The sequence below is a fragment of the Filicampus tigris genome, chromosome 1 (assembly GCF_054856515.1).
Source record: "Filicampus tigris isolate MCC_2025a chromosome 1, RoL_Ftig_1.0, whole genome shotgun sequence".
Taxonomy (NCBI): Eukaryota; Metazoa; Chordata; class Actinopteri; order Syngnathiformes; family Syngnathidae; genus Filicampus; species Filicampus tigris.
This window is the reverse complement of record NC_141217.1, coordinates 31,222,092-31,241,612: the sequence shown is the minus strand read 5'-3', so window position 1 is coordinate 31,241,612 and position 19,521 is coordinate 31,222,092. Positions and strand designations below refer to the sequence as shown.

Here is a 19,521-nt window from a genome sequence, read left to right as displayed (position 1 = left end):
CCCAAAGATATTTTTTTCAAGAATATGTTCTAGGCAGGCCCACTAGTTGAAACAAGGCATTCAGATAAATATTGTGTTTGGGAAATAACAGTTAATCCACCTGTTTTTATCCATCTCAGGGGGCGGCCATTTTGTAATTTCTGTCGACTGAAAATGACATCACAGTTGCTCCTGGCTCAGGTAACAACCAATCACAGCTCACCTGCTTTCCGAAGCCGAGCCGTGATTGGTCGTTACTTGAGCATTTGTGACAAAATGGCTGCCCCCTGAGATGGCTAAAAACGGGCGGATTTTGCTGCTTAACTCATCTTCCACAAACACAATATTAATCAGAATGACGTGTTTCAACTCGTGGGCCTGCATAGAACATATTCTTAAAAAAACATGTTTGGGCTGACTTCCTCTTTAAAAATAGCCTCTGAAAATATAGGTACAGTTTCTGTGTAACCTATCTTCAGCTACTGTCTGAAAAAAAATGGATTTAGTTTCTGTGTTCGTTCTGAAATAGCTTAAGATGCCATCAAAGACTAGTCTAACAGGAAAGTAGCAATTGGTGTCAAAGAAGTAGGTCAAAGAGATACATATTGACTTAAATATTATTATACTTAAATATTATTCAATATTACATATTGAATAAAAAAAATCTTTATTTGTCAAGGAGGAGCTAAGATTAGCCTGGGTTGTTAGTGGAAGATACTGTACGGAGAGTCTTCGTCGCACGTGTGCGTTTTTTTTCTCTGCTAAATGGAAATTTACTGTATACTTCGTATCACTTTTTGAAAGATACAGTAAGTACACATGCTAAGTGCCAGAGCACTTTACTGAAACAGAAAAAGGCTTAACATGTAACTGCATGGACAAAATTAATGTAGTAAAATTCAACACTCGCACAAAATGAAATTAAATCTTGATGCTGATTTTTTTTAATTTTATTTTTTTTAGAAAACTTCACCACAGAGATGTTCCTCAGTTTTATGACAAATTTCTTCTCCTAACCATACCACATGTGTTCTGTATGTGGAAATGCACCATAGTCCGTCGCTAAACAAAGTCACAATTCAAGTAAATATATTTGAATGAAAAAAAAAACAGCATCTAGCCAATGAATTCAAACGAATCAAAAGAAAAACAGTAAATACGGCAGCAAGTGAGCGAGCCTTCTTGTACTGTGACCACAAATTCTTTCACCACCCAGCTAACAAACTATGAAGTTCATTCGATTTCTCGAAACATCGAATTGCCATTTTTGCTGAGGATCACTGCTCAAAATTGTCCATGGGCAGTGATGGGAAGCAACAAAAGGTAAGTCAAGTGCACAAAACAATTTAAAGCACTTTCCAGCTTGTGATGACCCAATCTTTTTACGATTGTTTTGTTTTTTCGGAGAACCACCCCCCCCCAGCCCCCGTGTACGTGAGCAGTTGGGACCAGCTGATTGATGGCTCTGCTTGATTGCAGTCTTGGGATTGGCCACGAGAGGTACGGGAGTCCTTTTCAACCACCGGTTGATTGTGTTTTTTTTTTTTCGTTTGTTGGTGTGAACTTTAAACAATCTTATCTGTAATATGATTAGGGAGTACTGTTTGTAACAGCTGACCTGTGATTGATTACTCCGAAGTCCTATGTTCGATTTTGTGCACTGGAAAGAAAAAAACAGATCATGGAAAGTCATTCCTTGTCCATTAGCCCCAGTTTGCATGAATACTTTTCTCTTGTTTATATTGCTTCAGGAATAAATTGATATTTTGTCTACTCTTTCATTTGTATTTTTGGTTTTTGGAAGTTTACATTAACACGAGAATTTCGCAACCTAAAATGACGGTCGCTTCTATAAGTGCAGGCTTCCTGCGTGGCGTTTGCATGTTTTCCAGATGGGATTGTGCACGTGTGAATGTTGTTATTGTTTCAGGCAGTTTTATCACAAGACATCGTTAATTTTGCTTCAATTCTGTTTGCTGTCAGCATTTTCCGACAGCCAAGACCTTACTGTAAGTCGGGGGATGTCAAACTCATTTTGATCGCAGGCCACTATTCCGACTACTGGAACGGTAGCAGGACTTCCTTGTGACCACAACTGTCTTGCAGCTGCCTCCCTCCACTTCAGAGCGGATCGTTTTCTCTCTGACCTACATTTGTGATGAGGTGGCGCGTTATGTAATCACAATGGATTATAGCCAATCGATGTAGCCACACCTCACAAGGCTTCTTGTGTTATGAAACAAGTGCACTGCTGAGGTCATGCAGCTCAAGAGCTTCAAATGCAGGCGACAAGAAAGTCTGGAGAGCAAAACTGTCATTTTGGCTTTTTATTTTTATCAGCAATGGTCATTCACAAGGAGAAATAGATGAAAAACGTGTTGTTGTTTTTTTTGTTTTTTTTGTTTTGGTCATCGTACAAATAAAACTATACAGGCAAAAACAAAAAGGTTATCTATTTACTGAAAAAGCGAGCCATCTTCACCGCCACCATCTCCATCTGGACCGTGATGGCAAGTTGGCAGTGAGGAAGATGAGGGTGAGGGGCCTCTACGAGGAAGAGGAGGAGGAGGAGGAGGCCAGCGGGGGCGGGCTCGGGAACTCAAACTTGCCCACGTCGCCGCTTTCGCTGAGCTGTCGCTTCAGAAGCATTTCCCTGGCGATGCAGGTCACCTGACCGTTGGCCACTGTGTAGCTTCCGTTTCTGCACGCAAACAACCAAAGCAATAGATGAGCGCCACAGTTAAATAAATAAATAAATAAATTAAAAAAATCGACGAAAACTAAGATCCAAAATTAAGTGTTAACTCACTACCAGATTGCACATGCTGTTGGTCTACAAGTGGTCGAGACCGCCATGTTTAAAAGGTTTCGCATTTTAGGTGCAGTGGAAAAAAAAGAGGCCTTTAAATGTCCATTGGTTGCGCATGATGACAATTTGGTAAGCGAATGCATTTTTTCAATGAAAGGAAGTGGATTTTAAAAACACTACATCTGTTTACTACATTCCACTGATGTGCAAGCATGTAATAATAAAATAGATAATTATTTCAAACCGCAAAGATCAGCCAACCGCATTCGTCTCAGGTTTGACAAATCATATTTGCGTACGCTTGAGCTTACTTTTGGGTTTCGGTTCCGGGTTTTGCAAAGAAAAAGGAGGTCCACCAGTGGCCAGAATCTTGTCTTGGAAGTCCTGTGGGGTGCACATGCGACACTTAAAAGGACGTCTGCGAAAACGACGACGACGACGAGAGAACGCGAGATGGGTCTTTGTGCTACATACCAGGGTGGTGTGGAATGACCTCTCCCGAGTACTCGGCGCTGCTACACGAGCTGCTGCTGGAGGTGGACCCGATGCGCCCTGCAAAGCACACGCATTCACTTTCATTGGGCACGACAAAATGTGAACCTCATCTAGCCGCTGTTCGCGAGTACCATTTTTTTTATACCCTTCTCACATTTTAACTTGTTAAAACATACTTTTTAAAATAAAAACACTGTTAATGTTTTTTCAAACTAGGGCTGCAAATAACGATTCTCTTAATCAATTAATCTGTTGATTATTTTCCAGAGAAATCAATTATTCATCGGATTTAAAAAAAACCTTTTTAATTTCCACCCCTTTACTGAAAAACAGGACATTATTTCAAATTGACTGTGAAGAAAACGCATAAAAGCCAATTCATTGTGATTGAGTTACTGGTTCAGAGAATGTGAGAATAGCTGCAAAAATGTCGATCGCTGTTTGCAAACGTCTTATTTGGGGAGAACACAAAAGATCAATTTACTGTCGACGGGGTGAAATTCTGAGGACTTGGACAATCTTAAAAGTTAAAGAAAAGTTAACGTTAAAGATCTCTCTACAATTAATCAATTATTAAATTGGCAATTAATTTGACAATCAATTAGTAGTCGATTAATTGAATAATTTTTACATCTTTACTGCGTTCACAATTTTTCCCCTGTGAAACAATTAGTTGAAAAACACCATCTATAGTGCTCTAAAACGCCACAGGATGGCACCAGAGCCCTGGCTAATAGAAAAGTAGTAATGGGTGTCAAGGAAGTTATGTTGAAGTGATACATTTTTGTATGTTCGGGGATGAGCCAAGTGTATCCTGGATTATTGGTGGAAATTAGGGAGAGTCTTTGCACCATGTGCATGTACAGGCGCATTTTTTCGAAATCCAATCCTCTGTAAACATTATTTTTAAAGGTAATTTTGTAAGATAGGTTGGCAAATGACATGAAACTCTTTTGTGAACGCAGTTTGCTGTATAGTTACGGTTTGAACTGTTAATATAGGCAGTGACCGTATAAATCTCCTGATGGGTGGCAGTCTCAGTTTTAGTGTATGTGGAATACAGTAAAAACGAGTGAGATATTCCTGACGGCCCGCGACTTACTTCTGTAGTAATCATGAGTGGCGATGAGGGAGCCGCTTGATGGAATTGCTGCCATCTTCTCCGACTTCAAGTGGAAAAAAGCTTCAAGGATGGGTGAAAACCGGAGGACCTGAGGGTGAGAAGGGAAAACTTGAATCCGCAGTGTATTCAGAGGACGGATTTGGGGCAGCTGTGATAGAACGGGTCAGCCAGTGATCGAAGGGCGGCCGGTTCGAGTCCCGGCTCCGACTGTCTTCTGTCAAAGTGCCCTTGGGCAAGACACTGAACACATAGTTGCCTCTAGGTCGGCATTGTAAATAAGAAACGGATCTCAACTGCCTTAGCTGGTTAAAGAATAAAATAAATGGAACAAAGCAAGACTTTGCCACATCTTCTCTTCTCAGATGGCTTGTTATAGCAGCGGTGTAATAATTACCTTACATGTACTGTATAGATCCGATTTTTCCGTTGCACTTCTCACATGCCGCCACTTTAAAATCCCTGCTTTTCTACTGTTACGTCTCAATTTGTATTTTTGTTTTCTGCTTTGTAGTACGATTCACCTTTGTTGTTTAATATCAAGGGGATAAAAAATGCACGATGCAAGATATAAGTGAACTGAATCATTACGATCATCAAAAAGAATCGTTCAAAAGATTTGTTCACCTAATCGTTAGTTGTAAAGGCAAAAAACGTACTTAACACTAAAAGGAATAAAGTTCAGGATGCATTTTTCCCCTTGACTAGATTTAAATACCAAAAATTCATCCTCAATGCTGCTCTTGTATTTGTAACTTTGTGTTTTTTCCTAGGGACCGACCATGATGGATTTTTTGTTTTTGTTTTTTTTGGGCAACGTCGATTGTGATATTTCGCAGAATAACATTAACAACTAATCAGCCAATTAATTCAAAAAATGAATAAAACAACAGTTTTGGTCAATTTGAAAACCATTTCTTTACTTGTTTTACGTGACTTTGGCCCAAGTATTTATTGAACTTTACAAGAGAGAAAAAAAATAGGCAACATTTTTTTTTAATTTTATTATTATTTTCTTTTTGGAGGGGTTGAATTGAACTACAAAGCCATTCTGCCAATTAATCAGTAGTTGTTTCTATATTATTAATACGGGTAATACAGCAAAGTAAGAGTTTCATTGTACAGTACAAGGGAAATGTTTCCCTACTGCTTATATGATATTCAAGGCCACGTGCAATTTGTGCTGCACTCCAGAGCATGTCCGTGTTTAGTGTGTGTTTATACAGTATATACACACACACAAATATAATGTATGTATATTTATATGTATATAGACACGAGACAGCTGCTTGTGGGAATCCGGTTTCCTTCCTCCTCCAGCACGTGTGACACAATGCCAAACTGCGGGGTTGCAGGGTTATGGATTCAATGGCGGCACTCGACCAGACTAGATTTTCAAAATTGGAACATTTCCATGGAGGTTTATGGGAGTACATTATAAAAAACGGAATTTTTCTAACTAAAACAAGCAGATTTCACGCAAGTACAATAGTATTGTGAATTTAACAAGTGCCCCAATTTATGAGTTTATTGAGTTACGAGTGTTCACTTGGTTGACTTTTTTCGACTTTGCCTTTCAGGACAGAATGTAAGTTACGATACGTACGTGAAGATACACCGCCGCTCAAGGGAAGTGAGGAAAAAAAAGAGCAAATAAATTGCTGTAATGCACGTATTGCATGGATGTCTGCTTATTACAAAACAAAAATGTTGATATTTTCACCTGAATGAGATACTTTTCCACTACACTACACTGTAAACACAAACATTCATATTACTCAGACGTATTGCGTTGAACTAACTTACTTTTTGGCAATTTGTTATGAACACTCGTTATAAACAAGTTGCTAATAATTCTTGCCAAAGAAATGGATTTACTCAGTTGACTTGGGTTTACATGTTTAAACAAATTAAGTATTTAGAACTTGTCGATTTTTGGTATTAAAATGCTGTAGATTCCATTCGGACTTCACATTTGTTGTTGTTTTCCTGTTACTGCAAAAACATTTATTGCATACAATAACCAATATACCATTGTCGGCTTAATAGTTTTTAAAGATCAAATTTAAAAATGTATGCATGTAATTAATTTCCAAACTGTTAATTTCCATGAAACATTTCCAATTTGGAATGGTTCCAAAATCGCAAATTCACCTGTAAACTTCCAGGAATTTCATCCCCTTTTGCAACCCTACTAATGAAGTTTTTTGTTTGTTTGTTTGTTTGTTTTGGGGGAGTGGGGTCTGGGTTTCTTCCCAGGCAAACATAAATGAGAGGCAGTATTTTAACTTGAAGGCCAGATCGGGGTCTTAAGGAGCAGATGAAGGAGGTGCAGCTTAACTGAACATGAGAAGCAGATGGCTTTGGTGGGGATTTGAAGGAGGTGAGTACACGCTGTACTGTCCACTAAACACAAACAAGACAGCATATGTATGTATGTATGTATGTATGTATAAATATATACATATATATACATATAAAAAGAGGGAGAGAGCTATACAGTACAGATAGATAGATAGATAGATAGATAGATAGATAGATAGATAGATAGATAGATAGATAGTGAAAGGCTCATTTGTGGCCACGACGTTCTATAATCTACTAGCACCGTGCGTATAACACGCACACAAAATAGATATAAAGTGCACAAGATATACTGTGTGGCTACCAAGTCGCCGAACTGGACAGTTTGGTAAACAAATGGGATAGAAACGAAAACGTCGGGGTGAAGCTGAAAACAATGGACTGATATTGTGACATAATGTGATTTCAGGCTGGGAATGAGCTACAAAGGCATTCTGAAAAGCCTGCCATTGCAAGGAATCTTTTTTTTTTTTTTTTTTAATATTATTTTAACAGAGCTACGTTCTCAATATCCGACCTTATAGACGACGCACTGTACGTTTTAGAAAAATTGCGCACCAATTTCTTACCAGACATCCAAGTTGCTCACGGTTGATATACTGAAACAACAAATGAGCATTTTGTTCGTCCGTTCCACCGATTTTAAGGGCACAATTGTGTTTCTTGTTCCCCCCACGTCCCCAATGTCACGTCTGGGGCATCGTAAACAACAGTTGGGGTCGTTGCTTGTGAGACTTACCTTCGGTTCGGAATGCTGCTGTTGTTGGCCGAAGGTTCGGATAGCGGAGAGCTTCTCAGTGGTATTAACGGCCCATTTGTGGATGGATGACGACGGTGGTGTTGGCCCCTCTCGGTCGCTGGCTTGACGGCGGACACTGGCGGACAAGGGCGGACAGGCCGCTTTTAATCGCTCAGGGGCTCCGGGGGCTGTGGGTGGGCGGGGACTGAGGTGTGGCGTGCTGTGGAACGTGACCGTGGTGCACGAGTGGGAACATGCTGACGTCATAGGACCGAAAGAACACGCTTTTCTCAATAAGCAGTCTCTGTCGACCGGACGACTTCGGCCTAAAATTACCTTTGGACGCCAAATCGAACATATACACACTAGAATAAGCCTTTAGCAGTTAAAAATCTTTGAAATTTATAATCGTATCACGTATCGTCAAGTCCCTGGTGGTCTAGTGGTTAGGATTCGGCGCTCTCACCGCCGCGGCCCGGGTTCGATTCCCGGTCAGGGAACAAACGTTTTTATATGGAGCAGTGGTGTTAAACTTGTCTGTTTTTAAGTGCTAATCTTTAGATCGGGTCGCCGTTAAGACGATGACACCAAGTCGGCAAAATGTTCACTGAACATACAACTGAATAAAAAAGTCAGAGACCACTGTGTCTGTATCTATAAACTTCTGTCAATGGAAAACCCAAATAAATACCCAAAGGCCCAGTATAACTGTCCATTTAAAACACACAGGATGGAAAACTAAGTAACAGTATTTTGGAGGTAGTAATATGTGACATGAGTGTTCAATAGCAATCTAAGGTATTATACAACTTGAATGAAGCGGTGCCTGGGAACTCAAACAAACCTGGCGTTTTGGGAAGTTAATGTCAGAAAGTGTTTGCGTCTCCCAGTGCTTGCTTTTCCATGGAACCCGGGTCGAAATAGCTCTTTGAGTGTGAAAGGTTGCCGACCTCTGAGCTAGGAGCTGGGAAGTCTGGGACCGGGTTTAACCCTTCATAAGTTTGGAGGAGCCACGAACATTGGTCAAATTTATTTTTTCATGGTCATGCATCATGTAAAACAAAAGTAACGACCCTGTTTTGAAAATGTATAAAGTACTCAAGTAAGGTAAAGAAATATTTTTACTTCATTAATTTGCCATCTCCGCATACATACACTGTATTTATGAATGAACAAATTAGGCCAAGAATGAATCATACTTACACACATACACATTAATTAATTTCATTTTATTGACTATTTATAACACATTTGACTTTAATTGAACAATCTTTAAGTACAAAAACACTTATATTCTATTTTTGTGTATGCTGTAAACAATGTCATTGGGCTGTCAATGTAAATTCTCTGTATTGAAATGTTAAAATGAGTACATTATATCAGACTGAATTGAAGCTTCATGCAGTAACTGTTTGCACAAGTTGGAACTGTTGCTGATATACAAAGTAGTACATTTCACAGACAAATAAAATAACTTGAAAACATTCTGATGTGCTGAAGCACAGCGTTCTTCTTTGGAAGCCAGATGTTTCTCCATTATTTGTCAAGACTGTCCAGTCATCTCTTCTGTAAATCATGCATGAAACATGTGGTCAGTCATCATACAAGTGTGTGCCAGTGGTTCTCAAACTTTTTACATGGAGTAGCACCTCTAAAAATACGTAGCTGTCTTAAGTAACACCAAATGACCTACATTAAGGTACAGTAACATAGTAGCCCTGATTGTTTATCAAAAACGATGCAAAGATTTTCTTTCTAAAAAGTACAGGGACATATAAAAAACTGTACTTCATGATTTAATTAAAATATATTGCACTCAAGTTTAAAGTGTAATAAATGTGTTTAAAAACAAACAGTTCTTAAAGATTAAGTGCAATTGTATTGTACTGTAATTAAAAGTTAAATACAACTGAACTGTACCTAAGAATGTCCGAGCGCTGTACTTGAAAACTTCCACTGTTGGTTCCTACCTACCATCAGTGAGCACCCGTGTACCACTAGTGGTACTCATGCAAACGTTTCAAATCACTGCGTTAATCCACTCACCTTCACACTGCCAACCATTTCCTCAAAAGACTTGAAGGTGGAGGAGTGTCTAGAAAAAAAAAGGATATTCTGTTCGAATTTGCTTGAATTTCTGACCACAGCAGGAAGCTGTTTGAAAAATTGCATTGACACATAGTTACCTCATAGATGGCACACTCATGGTGTGGCTCAGCGTGCTTTCATGATAACGGAGAGATGTAATTAGACAACAAACAATTATCTTTACACATATATAAATAATATTGATGGTAAAACTTACCGTGGTGGGCTTGGAAGGGGCAGAGCTCTGATGTGTTTGCAGCGTGAACACAAAAAAGCGAGACATGAATGAGTAATAAGCTATGGCGTCATTTTGTTTTACTTGACTTAAGTCAAAGTCGGACTTAAGTCACCAATTTTAGGACTTGGCACTTATTGGATAAAACCAATTAATATTAACTAATTATAAAAGACTCGACTTGATTTGACTTGATATTCATGAGACTTGACTTAGACTTGAGCTACATGACATGACTTGTCCCATTTATTTTTGAAAATCTCCATTTTCAAGATAGTGGGCCATTTATGTTTTTGAAAAATAGTGTTGTTGTTTGTTTGTAGTGCGTGGAAACCTGGCTGCGCACCGGCATGCTGTGATGCAGGGGATGCTAAGGCGATAGTCGAGGTGACTTTGACTATTCGATTATGTCATTCTTGGTATTTTTTCAGTCTTCAACTCTCCGTGCGCGCCTCCAAACCCGGCCGAGCTCACTCACTTGCTCACTCACGCTACCTTTCGTTTTCGGTTGCACAAGACCCGCCCACCGACTCACTCATGGTTACATTCAGATACCTGAACGGACTTGCAGACAATCGAAAATGGTAAAACCATTCTCAAAAAACAACTCCAGGGTTTGCTACTTGCCACATAATGTAATAGTAGTATTCAATTCAAAGAAATGCAGGAGGAGTGAATGTTTTTAATGTCTTGCAAGGGACTAACTAATATTGTGGACAATTGCAGGATGTTCCGACATGACTGTGTGCCAGTGCACAAAGCAAGGTCCATCAAGTCATGGATGAGTGGGTTTGGTGTTGGCCACCTTTGGCATGAATTCAAGCGGAGCCTGGCTGTCTCGCCCAATATCATTGTGGCATCTCACAACTGCGCTTCTGTAAGAATGGTCAAACATTTTTACTGGATAAACACTCTCCAAAACCTTGTGGACAGCCTTCTCAGAAGAGTTGAAGCTGTTAATTTACAAGTGTGTGAAACTCTATGGATTAAGAATGGGATGTTACTTAAATTCATATGAGAGTCAAGACAGGTGAGTGCATAATTTTGGCAATATAGTGTATGCCGTGACAGAGCAACAACGTACGACTTGCGTCACCCAAATCATGGCTTGACTGGACTTGCCTGAAATTTAATGGGGACTCCACTTGACTTGCTAAGTTTTTGCCATAGTATTTTGGGACTTGCTTGAAATTTGAAGGTTAAGCCTTGACGCTTACTTAGGACTTAATAACAATAATAATAATAATTGCACATATGTAACCTACACCTAACTCTGGGTTATTACGTTTCTTAAATTGAAGGATTATAATGTGAACAATAGCTGAGGTCTATTTTTTTTTTTACTTATAGTATTTACATTTGAACAACTGTCACCTGTTCTTCTTTCACAGACATATCTGTCAGCTCGACATTAGAATTGTATTCCTGCTCCTGGTAGTTTAGGACAGCAAGAGGGTCATTTGTCAACAATCCAATAAATATTTGAGGTGGAACTCAAGTCTCAGACCAGCCCAACCTGGCGACAGATGGACCAACACTGCCCCCGCTTGGTATTGCATTGCTGTGTGCAGCTAACAAATAATGTCACACGGAGAAGGAACAAACTGTAAGTTTCAAAACACATGACATACTATTCCAAATCCTCTATTTATTTGGATAGTGTTTTAATCAAATCCCACCACTAAAAATGTGATCTGGTTTGCGCTTCCTTAAGTCAGTGAACCTCAAATAAAACCTCAGTGGTCATTGTGCCATGATTGTTGGCCCCCTACTGGTCTGTCCGTCTGCTCCGATGACTTTGCTAATTGTGCCATGTAGCATCCAGAAGTCAGCTTGTACTCACTGACCTCCTTACTCAACGCAACAGCTAACGATGTTCTGTTCTTTTATTTTTAAACACTTTTGAACGGATCTATTTCTCTATGACGTCACACGTATATAAGGTGGCAGCTGCCAGCTGCGACACAGCCTGTGATGTCTTGACTGCAGCAGTGAGCAGGCTACAAACACAGCACCCAAATGCCCTGGTACTCATCTCTGGTGACTTCAATCATGCCTCCCCTTCCTCCTCTCTGCCTTCATTCACACAGTATGTCACCTGCCACACCAGAGACAATAAAACACTGGACCTTTTCTATGCCAACACCAAGGAGGCATACACATCACTGCCCCTCCCCCCGCTGGGCAAAGCTGATCACAACCTGGTGGCTCTCCAGTCTGTGTACAAACCTCTGGTCCGCAGGCAGCCAGCTGTGACCCGCACGGTTCAGAGATGGTCTGGAGAGGCCGAGGAGGCCTTAAAGGACTGCTTCAGCACAACTGTGTGGGAAGTATTCAGCGATGCTCATGGGGAAGACATTAGTAGTCTAACGGACACTGTTACAGACTATATAAATTTCTGCATGGAGAACACCATACCCACCAGGACAGTAAGGTGTTTCTCCAACAACAAACCCTGGATCACACCAGACATAAAAGCTCTCCTGAAGGAGAAGAGGAGGGCCTTTGCGTCAGGCAACATAGAGGAGCGGAGGACTGTGCAGCGCCAGCTGAGGAGGAGGATCAGAGAGGGGAAAAGGTCCTACAGGAAGAGGATGGAGGAGCAGCTGCTGCAGAATAACGCCAGGGGAGTCTGGAGGGGCCTGAAGACCATCTCAGGCCACGGACAACCCAAGACCCGGACTGAGGGGGACCTGCAGTGGGCAAATGAGCTGAATCTCTTTTTCAATAGGTTCGATCAGATGCCTGCCTCCACTCAGTCTCTCCTGTTGCAGTCTCCACCTACTCCTCCTGCTGGGCGTGTCACCCCCTCCCCTCTTTTCTCCACAGACTCCAGCTCCCAGCTACACCAGATAGCCACCACTCCTTCCTGTCCAGCCTTGGCCTTCACAACATCTCAGGTGAGGAACCAGCTGAAGAAGATGAAGGCGAGGAAGGCAGCGGGTCCAGATGGCATCAGCCCCCAGCTCCTCAAATCCTGCGCAGACCAGCTGTGTGGAATTGTCCAGCACATGTTCAACCTGAGCCTGAAGCTGGGCAGGGTCCCCCAGCTATGGAAAACATCCTGCCTGGTTCCGGTGCCAAAGACCCCCCACCCGAAGGAGCTCAACAGCTTCAGACCAGTGGCGCTGACGTCTCACCTGATGAAGACCCTGGAGAGACTGGTCCTTGTCCACCTGCGCCCCCTGGTGAGCTCCTCAATGGACCCACTCCAGTTCGCATACCAGCCTGGCATCAGTGTGGATGATGCCATCATCTACCTCCTCCACACTTCACTCTCCCACCTGGAGAAGGCGGGGAGCACTGTGAGGATCATGTTCTTTGATTTCTCCAGTGCTTTCAACACCATCCAGCCCACCCTACTGGGAGACAAGCTGGAGCGGGCGGGGGTGGCGCACCACCTCACCACATGGATCCAGGACTACCTCACAAACCGGCCACAGTATGTGAGAACACAGGACTGTGTGTCTGACGTGCTCCTCTGCAGCACGGGGGCCCCACAGGGAACTGTCTTGGCTCCCTTCCTGTTCACCCTCTACACCTCGGACTTCAACTACAACACCCCTACCTGTCACCTGCAGAAGTTCTCTGACGACTCTGCGATTGTTGGCCTCATCACAGGCGGAGATGATCGGGAGTACAGAGAACTTACTCAGGGTTTTGTGGATTGGTGCCAGCAGAACCGCCTCCTGATCAATGCGGGGAAATCCAAAGAAATGGTGGTGGACTTCGGTAGGCGCCAGCACTCTTCACCTGCACCAGTGAATATCCGGGGAACAGATGTTGAGAGAGTCTCAACTTACAAGTACCTGGGTGTTCATCTGAACAATAAACTGGACTGGTGCGACAACACAGACGCCCTCTATAGGAAGAGTCAGAGCAGACTCTTCCTACTCAGGAGACTGAGGTCTTTTGGGGTTCAGGGGACACTCCTCAGGAACTTTTATGACTCGGTGGTTGCATCGGTCATCTTCCAGGGAGCGGTCACCTGGGCAGGCGGCGTCTCGGCCCGGGACAAGAAGCGGCTGGACAAACTGGTCAAGAGGGCCGGCTCTGTCCTGGGCTGCTCCCTGGACTCTGTGGACTCGGTGGGGGACAGGAGGATGTTGGCCAAGCTGTCATCAATGCTGGGCAACCCGGACCACCCCCTCCAGGGCACCCTAACAGCACTCCATAGCACCTTCAGTGACAGACTGTTACACCCTCGCTGTGCAAAGGAGAGATTCCGCCGTTCCTTCTTGCCTGCTGCTGTCAGACTCTTTAACAAGAACATTGTGTAGTCTCTACAAACTGGCGGTCATTAGTGCAATTGTGCAGTCCTGCACCTGAGCTCGTATCGTGCAATACCCAATATTCCCCACTACTGTAATACCGTGCAATACTCAACATTCCCCACTACTGTTAGTCTAGTTTTATTTTTATCCAATGCTGTTCCTTACATTTCACTACAGCACTGCAGCACTGTCACTTAGAGTATTTTTTCCTCTGTACTATGTACAGGCCGAAATGAGTGTTCCTCATATTTTTTATGTAGATGTAGGTTGGTGTGTATACACATGTGTATATACACATGTTACTGCGTATATCTACATAGGTTTGATTCTAAATGTTTGCCGTCAATGTTATACATTAATGGCCACATTATGCCGCCGCCCCTGTGTGACCTATATCTTTGCTACTGTAACAACGAAAATTTCCCCACTGTGGGATCAATAAAGGCATTCTTATCTTATCTTATCTTAAAAATTGTAATTGCACAACTTGTCAACAAAGCCCCACATGTCTTTTGACCAGTGAAGAGCAATTAAGAAAAAATGCTAGATAACTTGAATTAGCGATGTGCTCTTTTGATGGTGAAATGGATTGCGTCGTCTTGCTAGCAAGCTGACCATTATTTTTTGCTAAACTGCCCCCAAAATAACTCAACCAAACGTTTTATACACACTGTCAAAATTTGTGTTTCTGCACATGTGATAATTGGTAACGTCGTTTTCCCTGTGATCACAATCTTGCTCGGTTCATTGATGGGCGGAGCTTCCTAGCTGCCCCATTTGGTATTTACAGTACATGAAAAGGAAGGAAGTTGCTGGAGTGTTGCCTTTCAAGATGCTTTGCTTGTCGCCATGTCTGTTATTAGACCGTGATTATCACCTGTTGGCTTCCCATCTCATCTTTTCCAGACGTACTTAAGGTTTGTTTTGGGAATTAAGAACTTGCGACTTTTTTTTTTTTTTGTTATCCAATTTCTTCTGAGTATAGGTAATTCCTTTACCATTTCCTCTTTTCCACTGGGGCTTCATGCAGCTCCTTTTGCTTGTAATTTGCTATCTTCATGTATTTGTTTGTGGAAACGATTTTTCGTCGTTATTTAACGTTACTTTGACTGTTGTGCTTTAGATGCATGTGCACTTTTGCTTAAAGGGAAGTCAACCCAAACATATCTTTTTCAAGAATATGTTCTATGTAGGCCCACTAGTTGAAACAAGGCAATATGATTAATTTGAAATATGAGTTAAAGGGGAAGTCACCCCAAACATGCTGTATTTTTTTCAAGAATATGTTCTATGCAAGCACACTAGTTGAAAAAAGGCATTCTGATAAATATTGCGTTTGTGGAATAATAGCTAATCCACTCATTTTTAGCCATTTCTGGGGACGGCTATTTTGGCTCTTCTGTCGACTGAAAATGGCATCACAACTACTCAGGGCTCAGGTAACGACCAATCAAGGCTGACCTGTTTTCTGAAGCTGAGCCGTGATTGGTCGTTACCTGAGCCCTGAGTAGTGATGTCATTTTCAGTCGACAGAAATGACAAAATGGCCGCCCCCAGGGATGGCTAAAAACTGTTTTTTGTTGCTTACCTCATATTCCACAAATCTTTAGCAGAATGGTGTGTTTCAACTAGTGGGCATGCATAGAACATATTCTTAAAAAAATATATTTGGGTTGACTTCCGCTTTAAATAAATGTATCATTTCCAGTTGCCCATGCAGGGATCAAATACACATCATGTACGTTTCCATGGAAACCAGCCAATCACGATCGGAGCATCACTAATAGTCTTCTCTGTACATTGACTTATTATCGATTTATCCTCCTCACCCACAGGTTCTGCTGCATTCGTTTAGATGGTTTTTTTTGTAAGGAAATAAAAAAAAAAAAAAAACCTTTTTGGTGGTGCAACCCTAACCACAGCAAGTTTTTCTGATTGTTTCGGTTCACGTCAGCAATAGTCCATTGCTTTCTCCCACCCGCACGTGTCCTGGCGCCTGTTGTTTACAAACTTTATGAAAAGGTCCAGTACCTCATCTCCGACAGCCTCCTGGTGATGACCACACCCACGTTGGACAGTGCAGAGGAGGTCACATGACCTGCATGAACGAGACCTTCCTTTGTCCTCACGCATCTACAGGCAAAAGGAAGTGGCAGGAGTAAGAAGTGGAAGAAAGTTCCCGCTTTACACACACACACACACACACAAATGTAACAGAAGGCCTGCGCATACGCTTCATGCCGGATCTCCCGCTAATACCACTGCTGCTTGTACTAATTCAGGCGCTAAGGCTATTAACAGAGCACCAATCCTATTGGACTCTCAAAATCCCACCGCTTGTTCCATAGAAGCAACATTAACGTGTGAGCGCCTGACAAAAACAACAGGGAGTCGCACGTACGACGAATGTTTTCCTTCAAGCAAACACTCACACGTTGGAGTTGTTGATGTCATCCAGGACTGCAGAGGCTGTGAGATATCTGGAAAGAGACTAACTTGTTGACACGTCCTAACACTGATGAGAGGGTATTTATATTATCACGAGCAGGTATGAGTAGCACGCAAAGGATGATCTAATGGTTCGAACACACGTTGAGTGCACTCACGGCGAGGAGGTCTGCACTTCTTGCCAGCCTTTGGACAGGTTCTCCTTGAGGCTACTAAGAGGGCCCATACCCAGATGCCTCCTGATTTCTGCAGCGGACTTCTCTTTGGTCAGCAGCACCTGCCTGAGAGTCTGAATTTCTTCCTCCATCTGGTCGCAAAATGGCAGCAAGATGGGTTCAGTGAGGGGCGCTGCTAGTTTGGTGACACTGCAGTTTTTCGCAGTTCTATTATTGATGGGTTTGTGAAGGGAGTCAATAACCAGACCAGGGGTACGTTGAGTTTTGGATGAAGCAAAAAGTGAAGTCTCACCTTGGCAAGTTCGAACCTCAGATTGTCCGTGTCTTCATCGCTTAGGTGTGCAGGGGGGCATCCGTTTCCCGGCATGCTGGAGGAGAATCTCGGGGATGAAGTCCCGTCAAAACCTTTAGCAAAATGAGGGTTGATTCAAAGCGACTTTGTGTGCCTGGCGAGTGACATTTCATCATTGACATTGGTCGTGATACAGACGTTGTTGGGCCTATTGTTCGCCCGTGTCTCTGCCCCGGTCGCTTAACCCCTCAATCCTGTTTTCCCTTTCTATCTACTCTCTGTCCGTCTACTCTGTCACTTTGTCTCAAGCCAACCGGCTGAGACAGACATTCGCCCTACAGAGCCTGGGTTCTGAAGGAGATGTCTTCCTTTGAGGAGGTTGTTCTTTACCGCAGCTGGTTTTCATTAATGAGGAGCAGTTAAAACAGTTACCTTCTGATGATTGACAAAGTTGTATTGCAAGTTATTTTATTAGTCACATTCAACAGCTGCCAATTCTGCTACAATAGACGACCTGACCAACTTCTCAAATTAACTCATTTACATTCTTTTCCCCCGCCTAAGTTCTGCTTTTGTTTTGGGTGGTGAGAGACCTGCATTTTCCTCGGCTCAACCTCAACCTATCGGTGCTTTCTCCGTAAGTTTGAATGTACCATGCTTCGACTTCAAATGTTTCTTCAAATTTGACTGTTTTTAAAGCTAGATAAAACTTAGTCACCAATGCAGAGTGTAAAACCAAGCATAATTTTTTCATCTTTAGCTGACACAAATTAAAAAATAGTGACTGTATTTCCATTTTGAAAATGTGAATATCTCTCCTCTCCAAATTGCTGTTTTTGTTGCTAGCTGCTTGGCATGTGCACGTGCCTTATCCACATGCTACACAAAACGAGACTTGCGCATATGTGACCCGACACAGAAGAAGAAAGCAAAGACTATCTATCGACAAAGGAAATGACAAAAAATAGTAACACACAGTGATTTTGATAAGTTACCGGTACTTGAATTTAAGATGTGTCAAAAACAGATAAAAAACACAAACGAATGAGGCGGTCTTTCTTACCCGGTCGGTTCATGGCTTCGGACAAGGCTTTGTTGTGACTGTTTACATCCAATCAGCTCAACTGGGACAGCAGCGGGAGACGCAGATGCAAACACACACGCACACACACACACACACACACACACACACACACACACACGGGATCACTGTGGGTATTAATGGAAATACATTGCCCACAGACACACACACACACACACACACACATACACTCAGACGATCACTGAGGGTAGTCATGGATATACATTGCACACATACACACAAAAACAACACACGCACATGCGCACGCACACGCAAACACCGAAGTCACATAGATGAGTCAGCATAATAAAAAGTAAGAAAAAAACACATAACGTGTAAAAAGAGAGAGGTATTCATTTATCAATATGCAAGTTCCATGAGAGGGTTTATAATGCTTAATGTGCATCTCAATATATGGTGGTAAATAGTAAGGGAATTTGGAATACAATGGAAACCCACACGCAGACTGTGTCTATCTCTCTCTCTCTCTCTCTCTCTTTCTCTATCTCTCTCTCTCTATCTCTCTCTCTCTCTCTCTCTCTCTCTCTCTCTCTCTCTCTCTCTCTCTCTCTCTCTCTCTATATATATATATATATATATATATATATATATATATACAATGGTGCCCTGAGAGTTCAGTAAGTGTCTTATGTATGAAATAGTGTGTAAAGAGCAGCAGCAAGTGTACTGCAAAAAGGAGCAAGTGTGTTACAGAATTGCAACTGAAGTGCAAAGCAGCTCCTAAGGTAAAAGGGAAACAATGCATGATTTTGTCCTCTTTTAGCAAAAAAAAAAATGTATTCCTCATGATGTCATCCAGTAATAGAAAACAAGGGTCTTGTGTCCACCCCGCCTACTGCCCGATGACAGCTGGGATGGGCTCCACACGCCCGCGACCCAAGTGAGGATAAGCCGTTCAGATGATGGATGTATGCATGGTTGGGTCTTGTCTCCATCTGCTGGCAAAGTGAGACTCCTATAAATCTCCTTCACAAGCCCACAGAGCGATGTAATGAATATCAGGAAAAAAGGCTTTTGAATCAGAGGGAGCTGACTTGAATTGTGAATTTTGAAGATGAAATTTATTTAATCATAAATCTGCTCAAACATGCTTTTACAGTTGGTTTTATTTAAAAAATCCAAAACTATTTTAAAATGTATTTTCTAATGCGTGTCATAATTTTATGTTTATATTCATAATAATGCAATACTCCTATGCAGCGGTGGCAGGTGCTCGCAAATGCTGTATGGTGGCAGCAAAATCAGCTCGACTCATTTAGCAGCAGTTTGGCAGTTAGTGTCCAATACTGCATAAAAAGAAGATTCGCGCTGTTTATTGCCCATACAAAAATATATAACGTCCACAAATATAGTGTAAAACAAAGGATTACGCGTTGTGTATTTCAATCGAAACAAATTTG

General features: G+C 42.0%; 2 protein-coding genes and 1 non-coding gene across 3 annotated transcripts; 1 reads left to right on the top strand and 2 right to left on the bottom strand.

Annotated features, from left to right (window-relative positions):
* Window positions 1–2,291: 2,291 nt before the first annotated feature.
* Window positions 2,292–7,691, bottom strand: ppdpfa (pancreatic progenitor cell differentiation and proliferation factor a). Its single transcript, XM_086032167.1, has 5 exons — window positions 7,507–7,691; window positions 4,386–4,494; window positions 3,263–3,340; window positions 3,100–3,172; window positions 2,292–2,680 (listed from the first exon to the last, which is right to left on the bottom strand). Exons 2-5 carry the CDS (start codon window positions 4,438–4,440, stop codon window positions 2,527–2,529), a joined length of 360 nt encoding a protein of 119 aa, XP_085888293.1. The 5' UTR covers window positions 4,441–4,494; window positions 7,507–7,691; the 3' UTR covers window positions 2,292–2,526.
* Window positions 7,692–7,934: 243 nt separating this feature from the next.
* Window positions 7,935–8,006, top strand: trnae-cuc (transfer RNA glutamic acid (anticodon CUC)). The gene has a single exon. It is a non-coding gene; the product is annotated as a tRNA-Glu (tRNA).
* A 710-nt stretch (window positions 8,007–8,716) lies between these two features.
* LOC147153561 (tumor protein D54-like) lies at window positions 8,717–18,335 on the bottom strand. Its single transcript, XM_086032155.1, has 9 exons — window positions 18,083–18,335; window positions 17,020–17,132; window positions 16,710–16,858; window positions 16,536–16,583; window positions 16,135–16,236; window positions 9,812–9,838; window positions 9,693–9,728; window positions 9,553–9,601; window positions 8,717–9,072 (listed from the first exon to the last, which is right to left on the bottom strand). The coding sequence occupies exons 1-9, from the start codon at window positions 18,093–18,095 to the stop codon at window positions 9,064–9,066; spliced, it is 546 nt and encodes a 181-aa protein (XP_085888281.1). The 5' UTR covers window positions 18,096–18,335; the 3' UTR covers window positions 8,717–9,063.
* Between the last annotated feature and the right edge of the window lie 1,186 nt (window positions 18,336–19,521).

Excerpts from the sequence above, each read along its gene's own strand:
- LOC147153561 (XM_086032155.1), bottom strand. Across the intron at positions 9,729-9,811 it reads CCCCTTCCAAGCCCACCACG|CACGCTGAGCCACACCATGA; the intron begins GTAAGTTTTACC and ends TTATCATGAAAG. Across the intron at positions 9,602-9,692 it reads ATGAGTGTGCCATCTATGAG|ACACTCCTCCACCTTCAAGT; the intron begins GTAACTATGTGT and ends TTTTTTTTCTAG.
- ppdpfa (XM_086032167.1), bottom strand. The coding sequence starts at position 4,440 with ATGGCAGCAATTCCATCAAGCGGCTCCCTCATCGCCACTCATGATTAC. Across the intron at positions 3,341-4,385 it reads CACTCATGATTACTACAGAA|GGCGCATCGGGTCCACCTCC; the intron begins GTAAGTCGCGGG and ends TGTGCTTTGCAG. Across the intron at positions 3,173-3,262 it reads GGTCATTCCACACCACCCTG|GACTTCCAAGACAAGATTCT; the intron begins GTATGTAGCACA and ends TGCACCCCACAG.